Source organism: Salmo salar, chromosome 19 (genome assembly GCF_965601325.2).
Source record: "Salmo salar chromosome 19, fSalSal1, whole genome shotgun sequence".
Taxonomy (NCBI): domain Eukaryota; kingdom Metazoa; phylum Chordata; class Actinopteri; order Salmoniformes; family Salmonidae; genus Salmo; species Salmo salar.
Window position 1 is genome coordinate 36,742,501 of NC_138309.1, and position 23,551 is coordinate 36,766,051.

At 43.5% G+C, this 23,551-nt stretch overlaps 2 protein-coding genes and 1 non-coding gene across 6 annotated transcripts in view; 2 read left to right on the plus strand and 1 right to left on the minus strand.

Annotated features, from left to right (window-relative positions):
• Positions 1–2,269, plus strand: part of nid1a (nidogen 1a) — a 120,352-nt gene extending 118,083 nt beyond the window's left edge. For both annotated transcript variants that reach the window (XM_045702247.2, XM_045702246.2), the window contains one exon: positions 630–2,269. In XM_045702247.2, the coding sequence (XP_045558203.1) occupies positions 630–763 (134 nt within the window). In that variant the 3' untranslated portion in view covers positions 764–2,269. The remainder of the gene's footprint in view (positions 1–629) is intronic.
• trnaa-ugc (transfer RNA alanine (anticodon UGC)) lies at positions 1,597–1,669 on the minus strand. Its single transcript has one exon. It is a non-coding gene; the product is annotated as a tRNA-Ala (tRNA).
• A 4,916-nt stretch (positions 2,270–7,185) lies between the features above and the next one.
• lyst (lysosomal trafficking regulator) overlaps positions 7,186–23,551 on the plus strand; it is a 215,517-nt gene continuing 199,151 nt past the window's right edge. For 2 of the 3 annotated variants that reach the window (XM_045702248.2, XM_045702249.2), the window contains exons 1-2: positions 7,186–7,308; positions 8,679–8,977. In XM_045702248.2, coding sequence (XP_045558204.1) covers positions 8,897–8,977 — 81 coding nt within the window. In that variant the 5' untranslated portion in view covers positions 7,186–7,308; positions 8,679–8,896. Of the gene's footprint in view, positions 7,309–8,678; positions 8,978–21,189; positions 21,343–23,551 lie in introns of those variants that run through there. The other variant, XM_045702250.2, reaches the window with a different exon arrangement.

Here is a 23,551-nt window from a genome sequence, read left to right on the forward strand (position 1 = left end):
TACTATCGCTCTATGGTACCATAGAGAGAAGGAGAGAAGGGCCACTAGGGGGAGACTAAATGTTACTGTGTGAAGGGAGGGGTGGATACAAGCTAGATAGTATTACATAAGGAACCAGAGACTGTAGATCCTAAATATCTGCTTTTGTCCTCAGTTAGAGTCAGTTTCCTGGGTTAGGGTTAGTCTGGGTTCTCCTCTGTGTTTTATCTGTAACCCCTGAATATCTGCTGTTGTCCTCAGTTTGCGTTAGTTTACTTGTCTGTGTCAGTGAGTACCCGCTGGGCACAAACGTTGAATCAACGTGGAGAACTGACTGGATTTGCCAAAAGTCATCAACGTAAAGGAATTTTTGGAATGTGTATATTTTTTTCACCCAACTTTTACACCAACGGGTTGGTTATATTTCTGTTGGTTTCACTTTAAATTCTTGTTAGTGAACTGACATCTGTGTCCAGCGGGTCGCCTTCTCTGTCTGAACCAGAACAGCCCATGTGGCGGGAACTTGTTTCTGCGTGAGGTGGCTTTTACAACTCCTGGACAGGACGCTAGTCTACCACAGGGCTTACAGAGGGAATACTCAATATTAACACTGAGTGTTAACTAACGTCTGTTTTTTCCCTTCCCACCAGGTAAAAACTACTGTGCTGTGAACAACGGAGGATGCACCCACCTATGTTTGGCTACACCCAGAGGTCGCTCCTGTCTGTGTCCCAGCAATGCATTGGGCGTCAGCTGTGTGGAGAGCGAGGGGGGGAGGTTTTGAGGTGGAGAGGGAGGTGGGCAGGTATTGAAGTGGAGAGGGAGGTGGGCAGGTATTGAAGTGGAGAGGGAGGGGGACAGGTATTGAAGTGGAGAGGGAGGGGGGCAGGTATTGAAGTGGAGAGGGGGGGGGTAGGTATTGAGGTGGAGAAGGAGGGGGGGTAGGTATTGAGGTGGAGAAGAAGGGGGGTAGGTATTGAAGTAGAGAGGGAGGGGGGCAGGTATTGAGGTGATGAGACAGACAGGGCACTCAGAAATAATGGCTACATCATGTTTATTTTATCTTGTCTTTAACTCTGCATTTTTGTAAAAGGACCGTAAGAAAGCATTTCACTGTTAGTCTACACCTGTTGTTTACCAAGCATGTGACAAGTCAAATTGGACTTGATTTGATTCCAGGCCGACTACATTGTAGACGCCTGCCAGATCTCACAACATCTGGATGTGTGTTTAATTAACATACAGTTTATCTGCTAACCACATCATTTGATATACCAATCAATCAATAACATTTACTTTATAAAGCCTTTTATATACCAGCAATCTGATGTAATATAACAAACTGGTGACTGGCTGCGCAGTCCGTGATGTAGTATGCAACCGTTGGTTGATACAATGCAACAAAGAATACGATGTAGTCGGCCGAGAACGTAACCATAGAAACATAGTCTAATGTCTTCTTCTCTGGTGTCCTGAAGAGTTGGATGCTGCTAGTCTCTAACATACAAATATAAACCATAGAACGGGCCTCACCATTCATTACAATTTAGTCATTTAGCAGACGCTCTTATCCAGAGCAACTTACAGTAGTGAATGCATACATTTCATACATTTTTTTTCCCCCCGTGGGAATCGAACCCACAACCCTGGCGTTGCAAACACCATGCTCTACCAACTGAGCCACACGGGACCATTCATGTCAACGATGTCATAACGGGGTGGGTTGGCAGCCTTTTGCGAGTGTACCAAAAAGTTTGTCATTCAAATTACCAGGGTTTAGAGGTACCAAGTCCTTTCTATAGATGATATTTCTATGATAAGTAGACTGTAGCTGTTCTGAACATCGCCACTGAAACCTTTTTATCTTGTTTATCTCACAGATTTTTTTTTTATCCCAGGCAGTTTTTGTTTCAATTTTTTATCTTAATCCCGTTATAAAGTCACATACATTTTTTATTTAGAATTGTAAATAAATACTTTTAAAGTATACATACATTGTTCTATGGAGCTGTTAGAGTATTTCAAGGAAAATCTATGTGATTTTATTTTTGTTGTGTTAGTATTATTATATCAAGCCAACTGTTGGTCAAAATAAATCTTAGCTTGTTACGACTAACCCTCCTTGCTCTGTGAAATGTGTGGCATCAGATCACCCCCACATCCCCCATTTAAACACCATACTGAAGTATGTTAGAGTCGACTGTATTCGCTGCTGGAGTGGCAGAGAGCAGTTTACTCTACATCCTGTGCAGCAATCCAATAAAAAACATGTTGTTTGTTTTTTTACAAATGTCTGAGATGTTTTGGTTGTACAAAAAGCTACATAACTTACAAAGACTTTTAAATACAAAAGACGTTCCATACATACAGTAAGTACATCTACATTTCAGAGAGGTGTGGAAACAAAACTTGTTCTTTCTTCAAGGGCTCCTTCTTCTCCGTGTATTTCTGGTGTCCCCTGGTGTCAGCCGGATACCATCATGTTTTACAATGGGCCGATGTGTGTTCAGATATAATACGCCGTTAGATGACGGTGTTGACTTAGTTTCCAATGCTGCCTGCCATTCAGATATCGACGTGAACGTTGCCATATTATCGAGTGTTAGTGAACTAATGTTACCATAATATCATTTTCGAAAGATAAATATCCCAACTTCATACCAACAGATAATTTAATCGATATTGTCTATTCTCACAGAACTGTTGATACAATTTAAAGTATTCGCGTTATGTGTAGTGTAGGAAATGGAAATTTATGGAAATTGAAATGAGATGACATCGGCCTACATCAGAAACAATAACGTCTATATGCCGCCTAGAACGAACAACAAGAACAGTTAGTCCGTCATCTCGTTGTTGACGAAACGGAACACCGGTATTTCCAACTGATACGGAGGTCGTCCCGTTCTGTCCTTAGATTGCCTCCCAAATAGCACCCATTCACTGAACCACTTTAAATTAGAGCTCTATGGGTCCCTGGTCAAAATGAGTGCACTACAAAGGGAATAGGATGCCATTTAGGACGCCGTTTGGGAACGTAGCCTACAGTGCCTTCAGAAAGTATTCATACCTGTTGACGAATTCCACTTTTTGTGTTACAGCTTGAATTCAAAATTGATTCAATATTTGTTTCTCACCATCTACACACAATACCCCATAATAACAAAGGGAAAACATGTTTTAGGTAAATTTTGCAAATGAAATACAGAAATATTTAATTTACATAAGTATTTACACCCTTGAGACTATACTTTGTAGAAGCACCTTTGGCAGCGATTTTAGCTGTGAGTCTTTTTGGGTAAGGCTTTGAGAGCGTTCCACACCTGTATTGTGTCACATCTTCAAGCTCTGTCAAATTGGTTGTTGATCATTGCTAGACAACCCTTTTCAGGTCTTGCCATAGATTTTCAAGTAGATTTATTAAGTCAAAACTGTAACTCTGCCACTCAGGAACATTCACTGTCTTCTTGGTAAGCAACACCAGTGTAGATTTGGCCTTGTGTTGTAGGTTATTGTCCTGCTGAAATGTGAATTCATCTCTCAGTGACTGGTGGAAAGCAGACTGAACCAGGTTTTCTTCTGTGATTAGCTCCATTCTGTTTCTTTTCTATCCTGAAAAACTCCCCAGTCCTTAACGATTACAAGCATACCCATAACATGATGCAGCCACCACTATGCTTGAAAATATGAAGAGTGGTACTCAGTAATGTGTTGTGTTGGATTTACCTCAAACATAATACTTTGTATTCAGGACAAACAGTGAATTGCTTTGTCACATTTTTTGCGGTATTACTTTAGTGCTTTGTTGCAAACAGGATGCATGTTTTGGAATATTTGTATTCTGTACAGGCTTCTTTTCACTCTGTCATTTAGGTTAGTATTGTGGAGTAACTACAATGTTGTTGATCCATCCTCAGTTTTCTCCTATCACAGTCATTCAACTCTGTAACTGTTTTAAAGTCACCATTGGCCTCATGGTGAAATCCCTGAGCAGTTTCCTTCCTCTCCGGCAACTGAGTTAGGAAGGAAGCCTGTAACTTTGTAGTGACTGGGTGTATTTATACACCATTTAAAGTGTAATTAATAACTTCATCATGCTCAAAGTGATATTCAATGTCTGCTTTCTTTTTACCCATCTATCAGTAGGTGCCCTTCTTTGCGAGGCATTGAAAAACCTCCCTGGTCTTTGTGGTTGAATCTGCGTTTGAAATTCACTGCTCAACTGAGGGATCTTACATATAATTGTATGTGTGGGGTACAGAGATGAGGTAGTCATTCAAAAATCATGTTAAACCCTATTATTGCAAACAGAGTGAGTCCATGCAACTTATTATGTGATTTGTTAAACAAAGTTTTACTTCTTAACTCCTAGGCCAGTGGCACAAAATCTCAATTGAATCCATTTTAAATCCGGGTTGTAACAAAATGTGGAAAAAGTCAATGTGTGTGAATACTTTGTGACAGAATTGCAAAGAAGATGCCATATCTCAGACTGGCAATAAAAATAAAAGATTAAGATGGGCAAAAGAACACAGACACTGGACAGAGGAACTCTGCATAGAAGGCCAGCATCCCGGAGTCGCTTCTTCACTGTTGACATTGAGACTGGTGTTTTGCGTGTACTATTTAATGATGCTGCCAGTTGAGGACTTGTGAGGTGTCTGTTTCTCAAACTAGACACTCTAATGTACTTGTCCTCTTGCTTAGTTGTGCACCGGGGCCTCCCACTCCTCTTTCTATTCTGGTTAGAGCCAGTTTGCGCTGTTCTGTGAAGGGAGTAGTACACAGCGTTGTACGAGATCTTCAGTTTCTTACCAATTTCTCTCATGGAATAGCCTTCTTTTCTCAGAACAATAATAGACTGAGTTTCAGAAGAAAGTTATTTGTTTCTGGCCATTTTGAGCCTGTAATCGAACCCACAAATGCTGATGCTCCAGATACTCAACTAGTCTAAAGAAGGACAGTTTAGTTGCTCCTTTAATTTGTACAACAGTTTTCAGCTGTGCTAACATAATTGCAAAAGGGTTTTTTAATTATCAATTAGCCTTTTAAAATGATAAACTTGGATAAGCTAGCACAACGTGCCATTGGAACACAGGAGTGATGGTTGCTGATAATGGGCCTCTGTACGCCTATGTAGATATTCCATTAAAAATCATCAGTTTCCAGCTACAATAGTCATTTACAACATTAATGATATCTACACTGTATTTCTGATCAATTTGATGTTATTTTAATGGACAAAAAAATGTGCTTTTAATATTTCTATGTTTCTTATTTCAATGTTTCTTCTACTTTTAGATTTGTGTCTATTGTTGTGTATTGTTACTGCACTGTTGGAGCTAGAAACACAAGCATTTCGCTACAACCGCAATAACATCTGCTAAATATGTGTATGCGGGCAATATCATTTAATTTGATGGTGACGACAGGAAGCCCTGTGGCCTGCAGTGGGAGAAGACGGAGCAAGATGGATATTGGCCGACATTCTGCAAATTTTCTCATCGATGAAACATTTGATCTCCATATACAATGTTCTGTTTACAAAACTAGAATCTGTAACAAACAGAGTGGACTGCGTGTTCTGGACTTTACTCTTTGCCAAAGTAGTGCAAGGGCGAGTTGAGTTACTGCACACACGCTCTTCAGTGTAGGCGTTCCCTAAAGGAAATATGCAAATAAATGCCAGAACGTGCCAATAGGATCTCGCTAGCTGGTGCTTGCCTCTGCCCACATCCTTGCGTGGCATCCTGTTTTTTTTGGTCGACACAAGAAAAACCAACATCACTGTAAAAGGCCCTCGAAGAGAGCTCACTCAGTGTATTAAATAAAAAAGGCTCCCATTGCACCGTGTGTTTGTAGTAGGGCATTTAATTTTTTTGGTGAATTCAGGGCAAATTCCTGTCTAGTATAAAAGTGTGCTTCAAAAACATTCAAATTTTCTCTCCCTTTGCATCCTGTGAAAATCGGCAGCTCGTTGTGTTTCCTTTGGACAGTCATTGTCCTCCCTTTGGACAGTCATTGTCCCCCCTTTGGACAGTCATTGTGTTTACCTTTGCACAGTCATTGTCCCCTCTTTGAACAGTCATTGTGTTTACCTTTGCACAGTCATTGTCTCCTTTGAACAGTCATTGTCCACCTTTGAACAGTCATTGTGTTTACCTTTGAACAGTCATTGTGTTAACCTTTGAACAGTCATTGTGTTATCCCTTTGAACAGTCATTGTGTTTCCCTATGAACAGTCATTGTGTTTACCTTTGAACAATCATTGTTTCCTTTGAACAGTCATTGTCCCCCCTTTGAACAGTCATTGTGTTTACCTTTGAACAGTCATTGTGTTTACCTTTGAACATTCATTGTGTTCACCTTTGAACAGTCATTGTGTCTCCTTTGAACAGTCATTGTGTCTCCTTTGAACAGTCATTGTGTTTCCTTTGAACAGTCATTGTCCCTCCTTTGAACAGTCATTGTCCCTCCTTTGAACAGTCATTGTGTTTACCTTTGAACAGTCATTGTGTTTACCTTTGAACAGTCATTGTGTTTACCTTTGAACAGTCATTGTGTCTCCTTTGAACAGTCATTGTGTCTCCTTTGAACAGTCATTGTGTCTCCTTTGAACAGTCAGTGTGTACCCTTTGAACAGTCATTGTGTTCACCTTTGAACAGTCATTGTCCTTCCTTTGGAACAGTCATTGTGTTTACCTTTGAACAGTCATTGTGTTTACCTTTGAACAGTCATTGTGTTTACCTTTGAACAGTCATTGTGTTCACCTTTGAACGGTCATTGTGTTTACCTTTGAACAGTCATTGTGTTCACCTTTGAACAGTCATTGTGTTCACCTTTGAACAGTCATTGTGTTCACCTTTGAACAGTCATTGTGTTCACCTTTGAACAGTCATTGTGTCTCCTTTGAACAGTCATTGTGTTTCCTTTGAACAGTCATTGTGTTTACCTTTGAACAGTCATTGTGTTTCCTTTGAACAGTCATTGTCTCCTTTGAACAGTCATTGTGTTTACCTTTGAACAGTCATTGTGTTTACCTTTGAACAGTCATTGTTTTTTACCTTTGAACAGTCATTGTGCTGTTTCAGAGAGAGATCCCGCCTCCCCAGAGGGGGGGGGGCCCTGATGACGTCAGATGATTGACGGGTCGCTCGGAGCGTATCCGTAAAGAACATGTTTGATTGATGGGTAGGGGTTATTATTATTATCCAATGGCGACCGGACCACAGTTCCGTGGCGGTTGTCGTTCCCGGTTTGTGTATTCCGTCTGATATTCTCAACGGTGGAAAGCAATCCTGGATACTCATAGGAACGAACACCGGGGGGTATGTGTGAATAACTAGCTAACGTGACTTAACCATTTTCAATTGCTTGTAAAAGTGAAAGGATTGATCGTTTGAAGCTTTTATAACGGCTTTTTGTTTGAGGGGGGGGACGTTTTGGTATCGTTTCGTTGTGCAGACGCGTCGTTTCAGTTTGACAGCTAGCGATGCGGTTGCTACACAGCTAACTGAGCTAGTCTGTTACAGGGAAAATGGTCCTTACGGCTTTTTCCCCACAACACTGGAGCCCGCAATTCTACTTTCTAGCCATCCCGTTTTCAAACTGTAAACACAATCCAGGATTTTAATTCAGCAAATGTATCATTGCTGCTTGCCAGACACAATAAGTTAGCGTAGCTAGCTATGTCGCTAGCTAAGCTATCTGAGGCTAGCAACTATTGACAGCAACTAGCCAACGGTTGTCACACCATGCAGTCAGTTGTGATGTATGCCGCGTTCAAAACAACTGGGAACTGAGAAATCTCCCGACCTCAGTGCGTTCAAAACAACTGGGAACTGAGAAATCTCCCGACTTCAGTGCGTTCAAAAACAACTGGGAACTGAGAAATCTCCCGACTTCAGTGTGTTCAAAACAACAATTTGAATAGGCCTCCATTCAAGAGCTCAGACTTTTCGACCTGAATTTACTGACGCCATGATTTGACCTGGTATTTCTCCGAGTTCACAATGTGTTGTACGCGTCAGTAGCCTTCGCAGAGTCCCCAAGAGAGCCTGTGATGCGACTTCAGTTTTTGAACGTTTTTTAAAGGGATACTTTTAGATATTGGCAATGTGGCCATTCATCTACTTCCCCAGAATCAGATGAACTCGTGGATACCATTTTTATGTCTCTGTGTCCAGTATGAAATAAGTTAAGAGGTTGTTTTGGGAGCCAATGCTAACTAGCGTTATCGCAATGACTGGAAGTCTATGGGTATCTACTATCATGCTAGCAGATACTTAAAGTCATTGCGCTAACGCTGGTTAGCATTGGCTCCCAAAACTATCTCTAACTTCCTTCATACTGGACATAGAGACATAACAATTTGTTAAAGTATCCGTTTAACAAGTGGTCATTCCATCTGAACTCCTCCATATTTACTGGATTGGTTGAGTGGTGAAGAAGAGCATCTCCAGTGTGTAGGGGATCTAGTTTCAGGCCTGCTATGTTAATGACTTAGTTATGGTGTGAGAAGAGTGGAAATTATTTTTAAAAAATGGTCATTTATTTATTGACTTAATATTAGTTTAAATATATAGCTAGCTAGCAGATTACCAAGTACAGTGTGTTTTTTTTCCTGTACGGACACCCAACAAGATGATAATGTTTTGCAAAAGTGTCAACACTTGTTTTGTTATGATGATTTCTGCAGGAACCAACAAACAGAAGCAACACTGACAGTTTGAACCAGCTGATCTAGCTACAGCCAGACATCATGGATTATGTGTGACTCACTAGGATAAACTGACTGTTGAACTGAACTGAGCTGGTCCTGGTTAACATTTGACTTCCTCCGATGAGGAGCGAGTCAGTCACTGTCCTCAACCGGACCCTGTTCTGCTGCCTGGAGTAGACCTACAGCCTGGGGACATGGCCAATCCACACCTGGCTAACCTGGCCTTTGCCTGGGAGAAGTACATGGACTGTCGAGTACAAGGAGCAGAGCTACAGGTAGGTCCAGCAGCTAGCCAGTAGCAAGCCACAGCATAGCTCTGGTCCAAGCTAACGACCCGAACCAGAGCTGGCCACAACTCATATGACACCTGACAAGATACTTTTTGTGTGATAAAACTGTCATTTACGTTACAGCTGTTGCAGCCTGATCGTTTTTTGTTGTATGACTTTTTAAAAGTAGGTTTCTGTCAATGAATAATACGTGAAATACACTACTGTAGATGTGGAAAATCCCTACTGCAGTATACTAGCCTAATATAGAGGCATTGCTATAATACACATGGATACCAGTAGTATAATGGCTTAATGGGATGTTTGCTGCTATTCATTATACCACTGGTCATTACTTAACTGGGTTCCGGTAAGCCACATGGACTACTTTGTAGATTTTTCCGGTAAGAGATTAGACTAACTCAGGAGTATAAGAATGTTGATCGTTCATCACAGGATTAAGCTGATCGAGGAAAACATTTGTGGGGAAACATCTGTCTCGGCTTGCCGTAGGTGCATGGCCCGTCGGCTTGCCCCTAGATGCACGGCCCATTTGCTTGGCTACTTCAGTCACATCATACGGAACATAAAGGAAAGTTGCTTCTGCAGAATTCTCTATTAAGAAACATGGGTTGATAACAGGCCTGATGGTTGTCTGTCTAGTTTGGTTACTGGCCCAACGCTCTAACCACTAGGCTACCTGCCACCCTTATGGCAAAGAGGGCTATAGGCTAGCCTGTGTGTTAATATGGCAGGTCTCTTCTGTGCCACATCATCAGTGCTATACAGACTAGTTTAGAGGACTATAGACTAGTGTAGCCTGTGTGACAGGTCTCTTCTGGATTTACTTGTGATGTGGCTGTGGTCTGGTGTGGACGACAAGTGGTAGTTCACTAAAACCTCAATCATGTCTGTCCAAATGGCAACAGAGTAGGTCAGAGGCTCATGAAAAGGCTGTGTGTGTGTTGACTGGTTTGTTTGTGTGTGTGTGTGTGTTGACTGGTCTGTTTAATCTTGTGCTGAGCGATTAACCAAAATGTATTTTTTTCCCCCCCTGGTTATTAAACAACTAGTTGACCGTTAGTTCTTGACCTGATTTGTAGTTGAACCATGTGGGACGCTGGGCTGAAGGGAGTTGTAGTTTTCATTAATCAAAATAATATTCAACCTAGTTCAGGCAGAAACGTGGTAATGAACTACAATGACCATAATCCATTGCGACCTGTTCTTTCTGGTTTGGACAGAGATGGATACACTTTTACGACTGCTAATTTAGGTTAGAAACACACAGTGCATTTACCTTATGAGAGAAAAATGTACGCAACACAACAAGAGAGAGGGATAGAGACAGTTCGTGAGAGTATACCTTATCTACTTTGAAGAACAAGTACAATGATTTATTCAGACAGCTCTGTAGCATACTTAGGCATACTAGCTAATTAGGATGACTACAGACAGGGGGCTCTACAGACAGGGGGCTACAGGCAGGGGGCTCTACAGACAGGTAGAGATGAGTATGATGAATAATAAGTCAGTATTGTATTATTTCATAGTAATTTCCTATTTTTCTATTGAGGTCAATGTGGACCTAAGTTTGTTTTGGCAATTGAATGTTCACAATTGTTGGTCATAGAAAATTTTGTTAAACGTCATGTATAATTAATGAAAAGTCATTCAATTCCATCTTTCAAAATGTGTTTGAACCCTGGTTTTAACTGATAGGAGACAAGCCAGCATGAGACGGACGGAGTATCTGTAAGTTACAGCATAGCTGATAAGGTGGGTGTGAGTGTTAACCACAGCTTTCCTGCTGGGTGTCTGTCTGGCCAAGCATACGAAACACAGAGCTTTTTCCTCAGTTACTAGACTGAGCCCAGCCTGAAGGGCCTGAGTAAAATAGTAAATACCAAACTTGAGCAGTCTGTTTTGGAGGAAGTTGTGTTTTAGTTCTGACCTCTCCCAGGCCACATCTATCTGCTGTGAACTAACTCCACCTCCCCCTCTCTTTCTGGTACCTCTCACCCCATGACCGTGAGTCTTCGACAGGGAGATCACCAGACTCCGATTAGTCCGCGCAACCACCAGAGGTAAAGCCTGGGATTGGACTGCAGACCCAGAGCAGAGCCACTGATCTCGGATCAGGTCCCCTGTTGTCCATTTTAATCCTATTCATTATGATCAGAAGGCAAAAGCTGACCCTAGATCACAAATGCCTTATGAATCCGGGCCCTATCTTGGATATTCACAGCATTGCGTAGTAGTCAGTGGACTCGTAGTGCTCTGCTCTGAGTCATACTGAGGCTTAATAATGCTTTTGTCAAGGGGAAGTCACAAGATCACTTGTTTCTATGGAGATATACTGCGTCTTTTAACAATGACCTAGTTACTGTAGGCTTTAGAAAGGAGATGAGGTATCCTCCATACAGATACAAGCTATTTGTATGGTGTCCTCTGCTCCTTCTGTAAAAGCATTGATATATCACTTAGGCTAGTAGCTGAAGCTCTAGTTCTGTTCAAACTAAGACTTTCCAGTGCCGTGGTCCTCACTCCTCTGACTATGAGTGGTTAGTGGTGTGTTAACCAACAGGTCTGGGATGATTCTGGGGTAGGTGTTTTGAAAAAGCGGAGAGGATTATTATAATTTTTTTCTTCCACTGGATATTAAAGCTAATTTACCTTTGGTGCAAGTTGTCCTCTCTCGTCTATCCCTCATCGACTGCTCCTCTCTCTGAAGAGAGAAAAGGAGCAGTCATGGAGGGAGAGAGAAGTGACAAGATGGCGCCGACAGACACGGTTGCCCTGCTTCTAGCTCCGAGCCAACTTTGCAGTATGTTGTTTTGGTGTTATTTCTTACATTATGTACTCAGAACGTTTCTAGTATTTTTACCTACAGCCGGAAATAACTTTCGGACATTAGATTGGCGGTCAGTCACCATAAATGTGACCATAAATGTGACTTCCCTGAACTGGATCCTTTGTTTGTACTTTCTGAGGCGGCCCCATTCATCCCAGGTGCTATACCATAAAGTCGACGCCGGAGATGAGAAGTGAGTTTGTAGTCAGGCTCAGGCAGCGAGCAAACCATCCACCACATCCGATTATATTACTCGCTAACGTTCAGAGTCTGGACAATAAAGTAGACGAGCTCAGGGCGAGGATCTCTTTTCCAGAGAGACATCAGGGACTGTAACATACTCTGTTATACGGAATCATGGCTCGCTCCAGATATATTGCTCCAGATAGATTGTCTAGGGTTGGAAATTGCCAGGGATCTCACAATACGATATCACGATGCTTAGGTGCCGATACACCCGTGGTAAGGACTGTTCAATGTTGGCTTGACCAATCTGAGTCTATGCTCCAAGACTGTTTTGATCACTCGGACTGGGAAATGTTCCAGGTTGCCTCTGGGAATAGTATCGACATATACTGTGACTGGGTTCACCAGAAAGTGCATAGAAGATGTACCTACTGTGACGATAAGAACTTATCCAAACCCAAAAACCGTGGATAGATGGCAGCATTTGTCCAAAGCTGAATGCGCAAACCACCACATTTAACCACGTTAAAGTGACTGGGAACATGGAGGTGTACAAACAGACCAGCTATGTCCTCAGTAAGGCAATTGGAGGCAAAACGACAGTACATGGACAATTTGGAGTGGCAATTCAACAGCTCAGACACGAGACGTATGTGGAAAGGACTCCAAACAATCACGGATTCAGAAAGGGAAAGCCATCCACGTCGTAGACACCGACGCCTCGCTCCTGACAAGCTACAAACCTTTTCCCGCTTCCAGGAAAACACAGAGCTGCCGTAATTTTCGCCAGACATAATGGGACCCATCTCGTCCAGGAAGAACCTGGATGATCATCAAGACTCTTTGAAGAATGTTCTGTTAACGGGTGAGTCCATTTTTTTTTAGGATGACATGGATCCCATTATGCCAGGCGAAAACCAAACACTGCATTTCACAGTAAGAACCTCATACCAACGGTCCAGCATGGTGGTGCAAGTGTGATGGTTTGGGGATGCTTTGCTGTCTCAGGACCTGGACGACTTGCCTTTATAGAAGGAACCGTGGGATTCTGCTCTGTATCAGAGGATTCTACAGGAGAACTTCAGGCCATCCGTCTCTGAGCTGTAGCTAAAGTGCAGCTGGGTCATGCAGCAAGACAATGATCCAAAACACACAATCAAGTCTACATGAAAATGGTTAAAAAGCAACTAATTGGAAGCTTTGGAATGGCCTAGTCAAAGTCCAGACTGAATCCCAGTTGAGATATCGGTGCAGGACTTGAAACGAGCAGTTCATGCTTGAAATGAAAACCCACAAATGTCGCTGAGTTAAATCGTGGAAAAGTGGGCCAAAATCCCTCCCCAGCGATGTGACAGACTGATCAACAACTACAGGAAGTGTTTGGTTGCAGTCATTGCAGCTAAAGGTGGCATGACCAGTTATTGAGTGAAAGGGATTACTTTTTCACACGGGGGAATTGGGTGTTGCATAACTTTGTTTATGAAATCAGTATGTTGTTGTTATTATTTGTAAACTGAGGTTCCCTTTATCTAATATCAGGTTTGGAGATTTGCTAACATTCAATATCAAAAATATGCAGAAGTAGAGAACATTTGAAAGGCAGCACTGTGTGTGTGCGCACTGCATTCGGAAAGTATTCAAACCCCTTGATTTCCCCCCCCCAACACACATTTTGTTAGGTTACAGCCTTATTCTAAAATGGGTTAAATACATGTTTTAGCCTCATCAATCTAGACACAATACCCCATAATGATGAAGCAAAAACAGTTTAAAAAAATTATCTATTACAAATAAGTAACATAACTTATTTACATAAATATTCAGACCCTTTGCCATGAGACTCAAAATTGACCTCAGGTGCATCCTGTTTCCATTCGTCATTTTTTAATTTGTATTTATTCCACCTTTATTTAACCAGGTAGGCCAGTTGAGAACAAGTTCTCATTTACAACTCCAACCTGGCCAAGATGAAGCAAAGCATTGCGACAAAAAACAACAGAGGTACATATAGGATAAACAAAAGTACAGTCGATAACACAATCGAAAAGTCTATATACAGTGTGTGCAAATGAAGGCAATAAATAGGCCATAGTGGCAAAATAATTACAATTTAGCAATTAACACTGGAGTGATAGATGACTGTGCAAGTAGAGATACTGTGCAAAAAAATAAATAACAATATGGGGATGAGGTAGTTGGCTGGGTTATTTACAGATGGGCTGTGTACAGGTGCAATGATCGGTAAGCTGCTTTGACAGCTGATGGTTAAAGTTAGTGAGGGAGATATGAGTCTCCAGCTTCAGTGATTTTTGCAATTCGTTCCAGTCATTGGCAGCAGAGAACTGGAAGGAAAGGCGGCCAAAGGAGGTGTTGGCTTTGGGGGTGACCAGTGAGATATACCTGCTGGACCGCGTGCTACGGGTGGGTGTTGCTATGGTGACCAGTGAGCTGAGATAAGGCGGTGCTTTACCTAGCAAAGACTTATAGATGACCTGGAGCCAGTGGTTTTGGCGAACAATATGAAGCGAAGGCCAGCCAACTAGAGCATACAGGTCGCAGTGGTGGGTAGTATATGGAGCTTTGGTGACAAAACGGATGGATCTGTGACAGAGTACATCCAATTTGCTGAGTAGAGTGTTGGAGGCTATTTTGTAAATGACATCGCCGAAGTCAAAGATCGGTAGGATAGTCAGTTTTGCGAGGGTATGTTTGGCAGCATGAGTGAAGGATGCTTTGTTGCGAAATAGGAAGCAGATTCTAGATGTAATTTTGGATTGGAGATGCTTAATGTGAGTCTGGAAGGAGAGTTTACAGTCTAACCAGACACCTAGGTATTTGTAGTTGTCCACATATTCTAAGTCTGAACTGTCCAGACTAGTGATGCTCGACAGGCGGGCGGGCAGCGATCGATTGAAGAGCATGCATTTAGTTTTACTTGCATTTAAGAGCAGTTGGAGGCCACGTAAGGAGTGTTTTATGGCATCGAAGCTCGTCTGGAGGTTAGTTAACACAGTGTCCAAAGAAGGGCCAGAAGTATACAGAATGGTGTCGTCTGCGTAGAGGTGGATCAGAGAATCACCAGCCGCAAGAGTAACATCATTGATGTATACAGAGAAAAGAGTCGGCTTGAGAATTGAACCCTGTGGCACCCCCATAGAGACTGCCAGAGGTCCGGACAACAGGCCCTCTGACACACTGACCTCTGTCTGAGAAGTAGTTGGTGAACCAGGCGAGGCAGTCATTTGAGAAACCAAGGCTATTGAGTCTGCCAATAAGAATGCGGTGATTGACAGATTCGAAAGCCTTGGCCAGGTCGATGAAGATGGCTGCACAGTGCTGTCTCTTATCGATGGCGGTTATGATATCGTTTAGTACCTTGAGCGTGGCTGAGGTGCACCCATGACCAGCTCTGAAACCAGATTTCATAGCGGAGAAGGTATGGTGGGATTCGAAATGGTCGGTGATCTGTTTGTTAACTTGGCTTTCGAAGACTTTAGAAAGGCAGGGTAGGATGGATATAGGTCTGTAGCAGTTTGGGTCTAGTGTGTCTCCCCTTTGAAGAGGGGGATGACCACGGCAGCTTTCCAATCTTTGGGGATCTCAGACGATACAAAAGAGGTTGAACAGGCTAGTAATAGGGGTTGCATCAATTGCTGCGGATAATTTTAGAAAGAGGGTCCAGATTGTCTAGCCCAGCTGATTTGAAATGGACCAGATTTTGCAGCTCTTTCAGAACATCAGCCAGCTGGATTTGGGTAAAGGAGATATGGGGAGGCTTGGTTAAGTTGCTGTGGGGGGTGCAGAGCTGTTGACCGGGGTAGGGGTAGCCAGGTGGAAAGCATTACCATCTGTAGAAAAATGCTTATTGAAATTGTCGATTATCATCCTTGAGATGTTTCTACAACTTGATTGGAGTCCACCTGTGGTAAATTCAATTGATTGGACATGATTTGGAAAGGCACACACCTGTCTATATAAGGTCCCACAGTTGACAGGGCATGTCAGAGCAAAAACCAAGCCATGAGGTCGAAGGAATTGTCTCGAGCTCAGAGACAGGATTGTGTCGAGGCACAGATCTGGGGAAGGGTACCAAAACATTTCTACAGCATTGAAGGTCCCCAAGAACACAGTGGTCTCATCATTCTTAAATGGAAGAAGTTTGGAACCACCAAGGCTCTTCCTAGAGCTGGCTGCCTGGCCAAACTGAGCAATCAGGGGAGAGGGGCCTTGGTCAGGGAGTTGACCAAGAACCCGATGGTCACTCTGACATTGCTCCAAAATTCCTCTGTGCAGATGGGAGAACCTTCCAGAAGGACAACCATCTCTGCAGCACTCAACCAATCAGGCCTTTATGGTAGAGTGGCCAGACGGAAGCCACTCCTCAATAAAAGGCACATGACAGCCTGCTTGGAGTTTTCCAAAAGGCACCTTAAGACTCTCGGACCATGAGAAAGAAGATTCTCTGGTCTGATGAAACCAAGATTTATGTCTTTGGCCTGAATGCCAAGCGTCACGTCTAGAGGAAACCTGGCACCATCCCTACGGTGAAACATGGTGGTGGTAACATCTTACTGTGGGGATGTTTTTCAGTGGCAGGGACAGGGAGACTGGTCAGGGTCAAGGCAAAACTGAACGGAGTGAAGTACCGAGATGAAAACCTGCTACAGAGTGCTCAGGACCTCAGACTGGGGTGAATGTTTACCTTCAAACAGGACAATGACCCTAAGCACACAGCCAAGACAATGCAGGAGTGGTTTTGGGACAAGTCTCTGAATGTCCTTGAGTGGCCCAGCCAGAGCCCGGACTTGAAAGCTCTATATATACTGCTCCAAAAAATAAAGGGAACACTTAAACAACACATCCTATATCTGAATGAAAGAAATAATCTTATTAAATACTTTTTTCTTTACATAGTTGAATGTGCTGACAACAAAATCACACAAAAATAATCAATGGAAATCCAATTTATCAACCCATGGAGGTCTGGATTTGGAGTCACACACTAAAAATTAAAGTGGAAAACCACACTACAGGCTGATCCAACTTTGATGTAATGTCCTTAAAACAAGTCAAAATGAGGCTCAGTAGTGTGTGTGGCCTCCACGTGCCTGTATGACCTCCCTACAATGCCTGGGCATGCTCCTGATGAGGTGGCCAACTCCTGGACAGTCTGTGGTGCAACGTGGCGTTGGTGGATGGAGCGAGACATGATGTCCCAGATGTGCTCAATTGGATTCAGGTCTGGGGAACGGGCGGGGCCAGTCCATAGCATCTATGCCTTCCTCTTGCAGGAACTGCTGACACACTCCAGCCACATGAGGTCTAGCATTGTCTTGCATTAGGAGGAACCCACGGCCAACCGCACCAGCAAATGGTCTCACAAGGGGTCTGAGGATCTCATCTCGGTACCTAATGGCAGTCAGGCTACCTCTGGCGAGCCCATGGAGGGCTGTGCGGCCCCCCAAAGAAATGCCACCCCACACCATGACTGACCCACCGCCAAACCGGTCATGCTGGAGGATGTTGCAGGCAGCAGAACATTCTCCACGGCGTCTCCAGACTCTGTCACATGCTCAGTGTGAACCTGCTTTCATCTGTGAAGAGCACAGGGCGCCAGTGGCGAATTTTCCAATCTTGGTGTTCTCTGGCAAATGCCAAACGTCCTGCACGGTGTTGGGCTGTAAGCACAACCCCCACCTGTGGACGTCGGGCCCTCATACCACCCTCATGGAGTCTGTTTCTGACCGTTTGAGCAGACACATGCACATTTGTGGCCTGCTGGAGGTCATTTTGCAGGGCTCTGGCAGTGCTTCTCCTGCTCCTCCTTGCACAAAGGCGGAGGTAGCGGTCCTGCTGCTGGGTTGTTGCCCTCCTACGGCCCCCTCCACGTCTCCTGATGTACTGGCCTGTCTCCTGGTAGCTCCTCCATGCTCTGGACACTACGCTGACAGACACAGCAAACCTTCTTGCCACAGCTCGCATTGATGTGCCATCCTGGATGAGCTGCACTACCTGAGCCACTTGTGTGGGTTGTAGACTCATGCTACCACTAGAGTGAAAGCACCGCCAGCATTCAAAAGTGACCAAAACATCAGCCAGGAAGCATAGGAACTGCGACGTGGTCTGTGGTCACCACCTGCAGAACCACTTCTTTATTGGGGGTGTCTTACTAATTGCCTATAATTTCCACCTGTTGTCTATTCCATTTGCACAACAGCATGTGAAATTTATTGTCAATCAGTGTTGCTTCCTAAGTGGACAGTTTGATTTCACAGAAGTGTGATTGACTTGGAGTTACATTTGTGTTGTTTAAGTGTTCCCTTTATTTTTTTGAGCAGTGTATATTTTTATTTTTTTGTAAATTAGCAAGCATTTAAAAAAAACTGTTTTTGCTTTGTCATTATGGGGTATAGTGTGTTGATCAATGGGGAACAACTATTTCATGCATTTTAGAGTAAGGCTGTAACGTGTCAAGGTGTCTGAATACTTTCCAAAGACGCTGTGTGTGTGTGTATATATATATGACTACTACTACTACTCGTGTCCCCAGTTGCCATGGAGATCCCCGAGCCCCGTGTACAACACAGTAGCAGCAGCTGCCTCAGTCTGTTCTCTCTTCTGAGTTATAATCGTGGCTTTTTGTTTTATGACAGGATGGGTACCATCATCTGTGTGCTTCTGTCAGGCACACAGCGGTCCACACACTGTGTGTAATGACAGTGTTTGTAGCATCTTCCACTCTGGGTATAATTCATCTATAATTCATCTTGTTTCAGTCCTGCTGCTGCAGCTCTCTCTCCTCCTCTCTCTCGGCTCTCTCCTCTGGCGATAGGCGGCTCTCTCCTCCTCTCTCTCGGCTCTCTCCTCTGGCGACAGGCGGCTCTCTCCTCTGGCGACAGGCGGCTCTCTCCTCTGGCGACAGGCGGCTCTCTCGTCTGGCGACAGGCGGCTCTCTCCTCTGGCGACAGGCGGCTCTCTCCTCTGGCGACAGGCGGCTCGATCTCTCACCTGATGGCAAGCAGAGCTGTGCCTGTCGCATCATGTCTCTGCCTCAGTGGATCAGTGTACCGTGATAACAGCTGTGCTGAATCAACATGCTTCAGTCCCAGTCTGTCTAGTTATCTGTTTCATGGAGGCTGTCTCTGTTCTGTGAGGGGTTCCATGGTCAATTTAACTAGAGACCCTCCCTGTTGGCCTGGTGCCTGTACTGCAGAGGGCTACAATTGATTGTTTGGGTGTGTGTGTTCGACAACCCTGCAATTCTCTTCTCTCTCTGTATATAGCCAAGTTATTACCTGGTACCCCCTGTATATAGCCAAGTTATTACCTGGTACCCCCTGTATATAGCCAAGTTATTACCTGGTACCCCCTGTATATAGCCAAGTTATTACCTGGTACCCCCTGTATATAGCCAAATTATTACCTGGTACCCCCTGTATATAGCCAAGTTATTACCTGGTACCCCCTGTATATAGCCAAGTTATTACCTGGTACTCCCTGTATATATTTGCCTCGTCAGGGAGAGGTTGAAATGTCAGTGAAGGAACTTGCCAGTTGGTCAGCACATGCTCAGAGTACATGTCCTGGTAATCCGTCTGTCCCCGCGGCTTTGTGAATGTTGACCTGTTTAAAGGTCTTACTCACATCGGCTGTGGAGAGCGTGATAACACAGTGATCTGTCTGTAACCCTGTCTGTAACCCTGTCTGTAACCATGTCTGTCTCTGTCTGTCTCATAGACTATGCAGTATCTGTAACCTTGTCTGTCTCTGCCTGTCTCATAGACTATGCAGTATCTGTAACCCTGTCATTGCCAACCTCTGTCTGTCTGGTCCCTGTTCTCAGCTGTAAGCTAGTTCACGTTGTGTCTCTCTGGTCCCTGTTCTCAGCTGGAAGCTAGTTCACGTTCTGTCTGTCTGGTCCCTGTTCTCAGCTAGTTCACGTTCTGTCTGTCTGGTCCCTGTTCTCTGCTGTCAGCTAGTTCAGCAAGTTCACGTTCTGTCTGTCTGGTCCCTGTTCTCTGCTGTCAGCTAGTTCACGTTCTGTCTCTGCCTGTCTGGATCCTGTTCTCAGCTAGTTCACGTTCTGTCTCTCCGTTCATAGTATGCAGGTCAGGATGTCAGTGACCTTCCAGGCTACATCTTCTCCCACATGATCACGTCATGAGGTTGATTTGTAACCTATCGTATTCTCCTCTCTGCCCCAACAACACATTACGCTATAGGACAGTTCAGTAGAGACTCCAGCCTGGTAATACTGAGCACGGTGTGACTCACAACAAAACAGCAGGCATCAATCATTCAGAACCTGCAGGCAGATGGGCTTTCAGGAACAACTTTGGGACAGATTCCACTATCATGACTGAAGTAAAATTAGTTGAAAAGAAGTAGGAAACATCTTTCACATTTTAAGCTACTTTAGCCAATTGTTTAGGTGACTTTCCTGATACACAGGACAGGAGGCCTCAAATGTAGACCTCTCCTATGTTCAGGACAGCTGGCTGCAGACAGTGTTTCAGGATTATTTTGGGGATTCATTCCAATATTTTGGCTGGAAAAAACTTGCAGGCAGGCAAGCTTCATACTGTTGCATTACTACTGATATCAACTGATTAGGTCGTGTTTCTCTAGCGTGACACACCTCAAGTTCATTTTAGCGTGACACACCCCTACACATTTTGGGACAAATTCCAGTATTTTGGCTTAAGTAGTAATGTAGAAATGTCAGTCTGACTGTAGTAGGAACACCCCTACACAGCACATAGTGTTGTCAGTCTGACTGTAGTAGGAACACCCCTACACAGCACATTGTGTTGTCAGTCTGACTGTAGTAGGAACACCCCTACACAGCACATTGTGTTGTCAGTCTGACTGTAGTAGGAACACCCCTACACAGCACATTGTGTTGTCAGTCTGACTGTAGTAGGAACACCCCTACACAGCACATAGTGGTTAGTCTGAGTCCATACATTGGATTTCTTGACCCCTGCAGGCAGTATTTTTAACTGTGACTACTTTTCATTCTGACTGTGAGAATGGCGTAACTCTACACACAGGGCAACGCTGTTGCATCATGGAACCCTCTTGTATTGCTACATTTACATTTTACATTTACGTCATTTAGCAGACGCTCTTATCCAGTGCGACTTACACCAAGTCGTTAGGTAGTGCTGTTTTGGCTCTGCACCAGAACAGCGCTGAGACGTTGTGTTATGAGTAATCCTGTGATTTACTGCTGTTTCTGTTTCACTATGACACGGCTCTACGCTGACATTTGTGACTCGTTTCTGGAAACTCGGCGTATGTCACAACTTCACAGGAGAGCTGTTTGAAGGTAATTCTTTTAAAATATATTTTCTTTTTATCAAAATGTTATACATTTTTGGGGGCAGAAATGCATTCTGGAACACGTGAACTTTCATGTGCCTTAATAACAAACGTGTATGCCATCTGTAAATATGAATACAATTGTTAAATTACGAGCCTAGTTGGTTCAACCACAGAAAGTTAGCAACCTTCCCACTAGCCATGATTGGCTGAGATAATGAGTGGGCTGGACATGCCGAGAGAGGAGTTTGGATTTGTCTGCCATATAGAAGGCTGCTGTCTATTGGAGCTGGTCAGTCTGTGTTGGTAATGCTGTCGAACGCAGCTTTAAAAAAAAAATGTATCGTGTAGTGGAACTGCATAAGTGTTGCTCTCCACTTTCTGAAGGACCAAGTTTTGAAATCAGTGGAATTAGTCTGATAGCTAAAGAGATGGAGAAAACCTGTCTCCAGATTACATCTTCAAACTAAGGGCAACAGTTGTATGGCGTCCGTGACCGGGAGACACATCCATCATGTATGATGATGTATACAGGTAAGATAGTCTAGGTAGCTACATTTTCAGATATTACACGTTTCTAATTTTGACAAAGTGGTTTCATTTCAAGCTAAAGTGTACTGTTAGCTAACTAGATGACGTTAGCTGACTGGCTCCCTAGATAAAGTTATGTGTATGACTTTATTATTAGTATCCCAGAACCGTTTGCTTTGCTAGTTAGAGCCTGGTTGGTTAGCTCCCAGCAGGTTCATGCAGGATCGTAGTGCCAAATCATGTCATTATGTTCATTGTTGTTTAACTAGCTAGCGTTAGCTGGCTGGTTCGATAGCTAACATGGCGTGGTGTGTGTGTGTGTGTGTGTGTGATCTTACACGTTGTTTACCTAGCTAGGTTTGTTGTTTACCTAGCTAGGTTTGTTGTTAGTTGTTTAGCTAGCTAGCTAGCTAGGTTTGTTGTTAGTTGTTTAGCTAGCTAGCTAGGTTTGTTGTTTAGCTAGCTAGCTAGGTTTGTTGTTTAGCTAGCTAGCTAGGTTTGTTGTTTACCTAGCTAGGTACATGTCTTAAGCTAAAGTGTACAACACCCGTTGAATATGGCCGGTGTCAGTAAACGTCGGCAAAAAAGCGTAATGACATTGTTGCCTTCAGAGCTGGTTAGGCTGTTTTCATGTTATCCAGAGGTAAACTAATCATCGGCCAGAGAGTCAAGTACAGTGTATGATGTACCATTTTATAGCTCTGAGTCTCTACTTTTATCCAATGTAAAAAAACACAACTTGAAATTTTGCAACATAAGACCAAATTCAGGTGGTGAGTCACATTTTTTTTTTTTTTTACAAGGAGTACTCTAGACAGGAAGTGATTAGCTTGTTCTACTGTAATCAATTACTCCCATCAATATTGTATAGAAATAAATGGAACCAGGACAGTAACTGTGGCAATGCGTACTGTTTGCATTCTTCTAAATGACAAACCTAATTGAATCTAGAGTATAGAACATATACTAGTGGATAGATGACATCCTGTAGTATCCATTTATCATCTCCTTGTGGGACAATGTTTACGGTGGATGACCAATACGACTGGATCATGGATCATTTCAACGAATCATCACCTCACGAGTAGTTCTACTTAGTAACGGGTTGGCTTTGATTTGAGTTGATAGCTAGACTGTCAAATCCACATTTTGGATTATGGCCAGCGACTTTTCCAAAGAGTGCTTTACTCCACTCCAGCCAGCGACTTTTCCAAAGAGTGCTTTACACCACTCCAGCCAGCGCTTGGCGTTACGCATGGTGATCTTAGGCTTGTGTGCGGCTGCTCGGCCATGGAAACCCATTTCATAAAGCTCCCGACTAACAGTTATTGTGCTGACGTTGCTTCCAGAGACAGTTTGTAACTCGGTAGGAAGTGTTACAACCAAGGACAGACGATTCTTATGTGCTTCAGTACTCGGTGGTCCCGTTCTGTGAGCTTGTGTGGCCTACCACTTCGCATGATCTGTTGTTGCTCCTAGACGTTTCCGCTCCACAATAACAGCTCTTGCAGTTGACCGTGGCAGCTCTAGCAGGGCAGAAATGATTCCATGTATTGTTGCAGATTTACCACAGACTGAAAGTGATTTCTCACACACCACCCACACACAGTTGCTTTTTGAATACCAAGGTGGAGGTGCTTGTTGTGCAGTTTAATGGCTGTTGTATCTCTGTCTCTCTGTCTCTC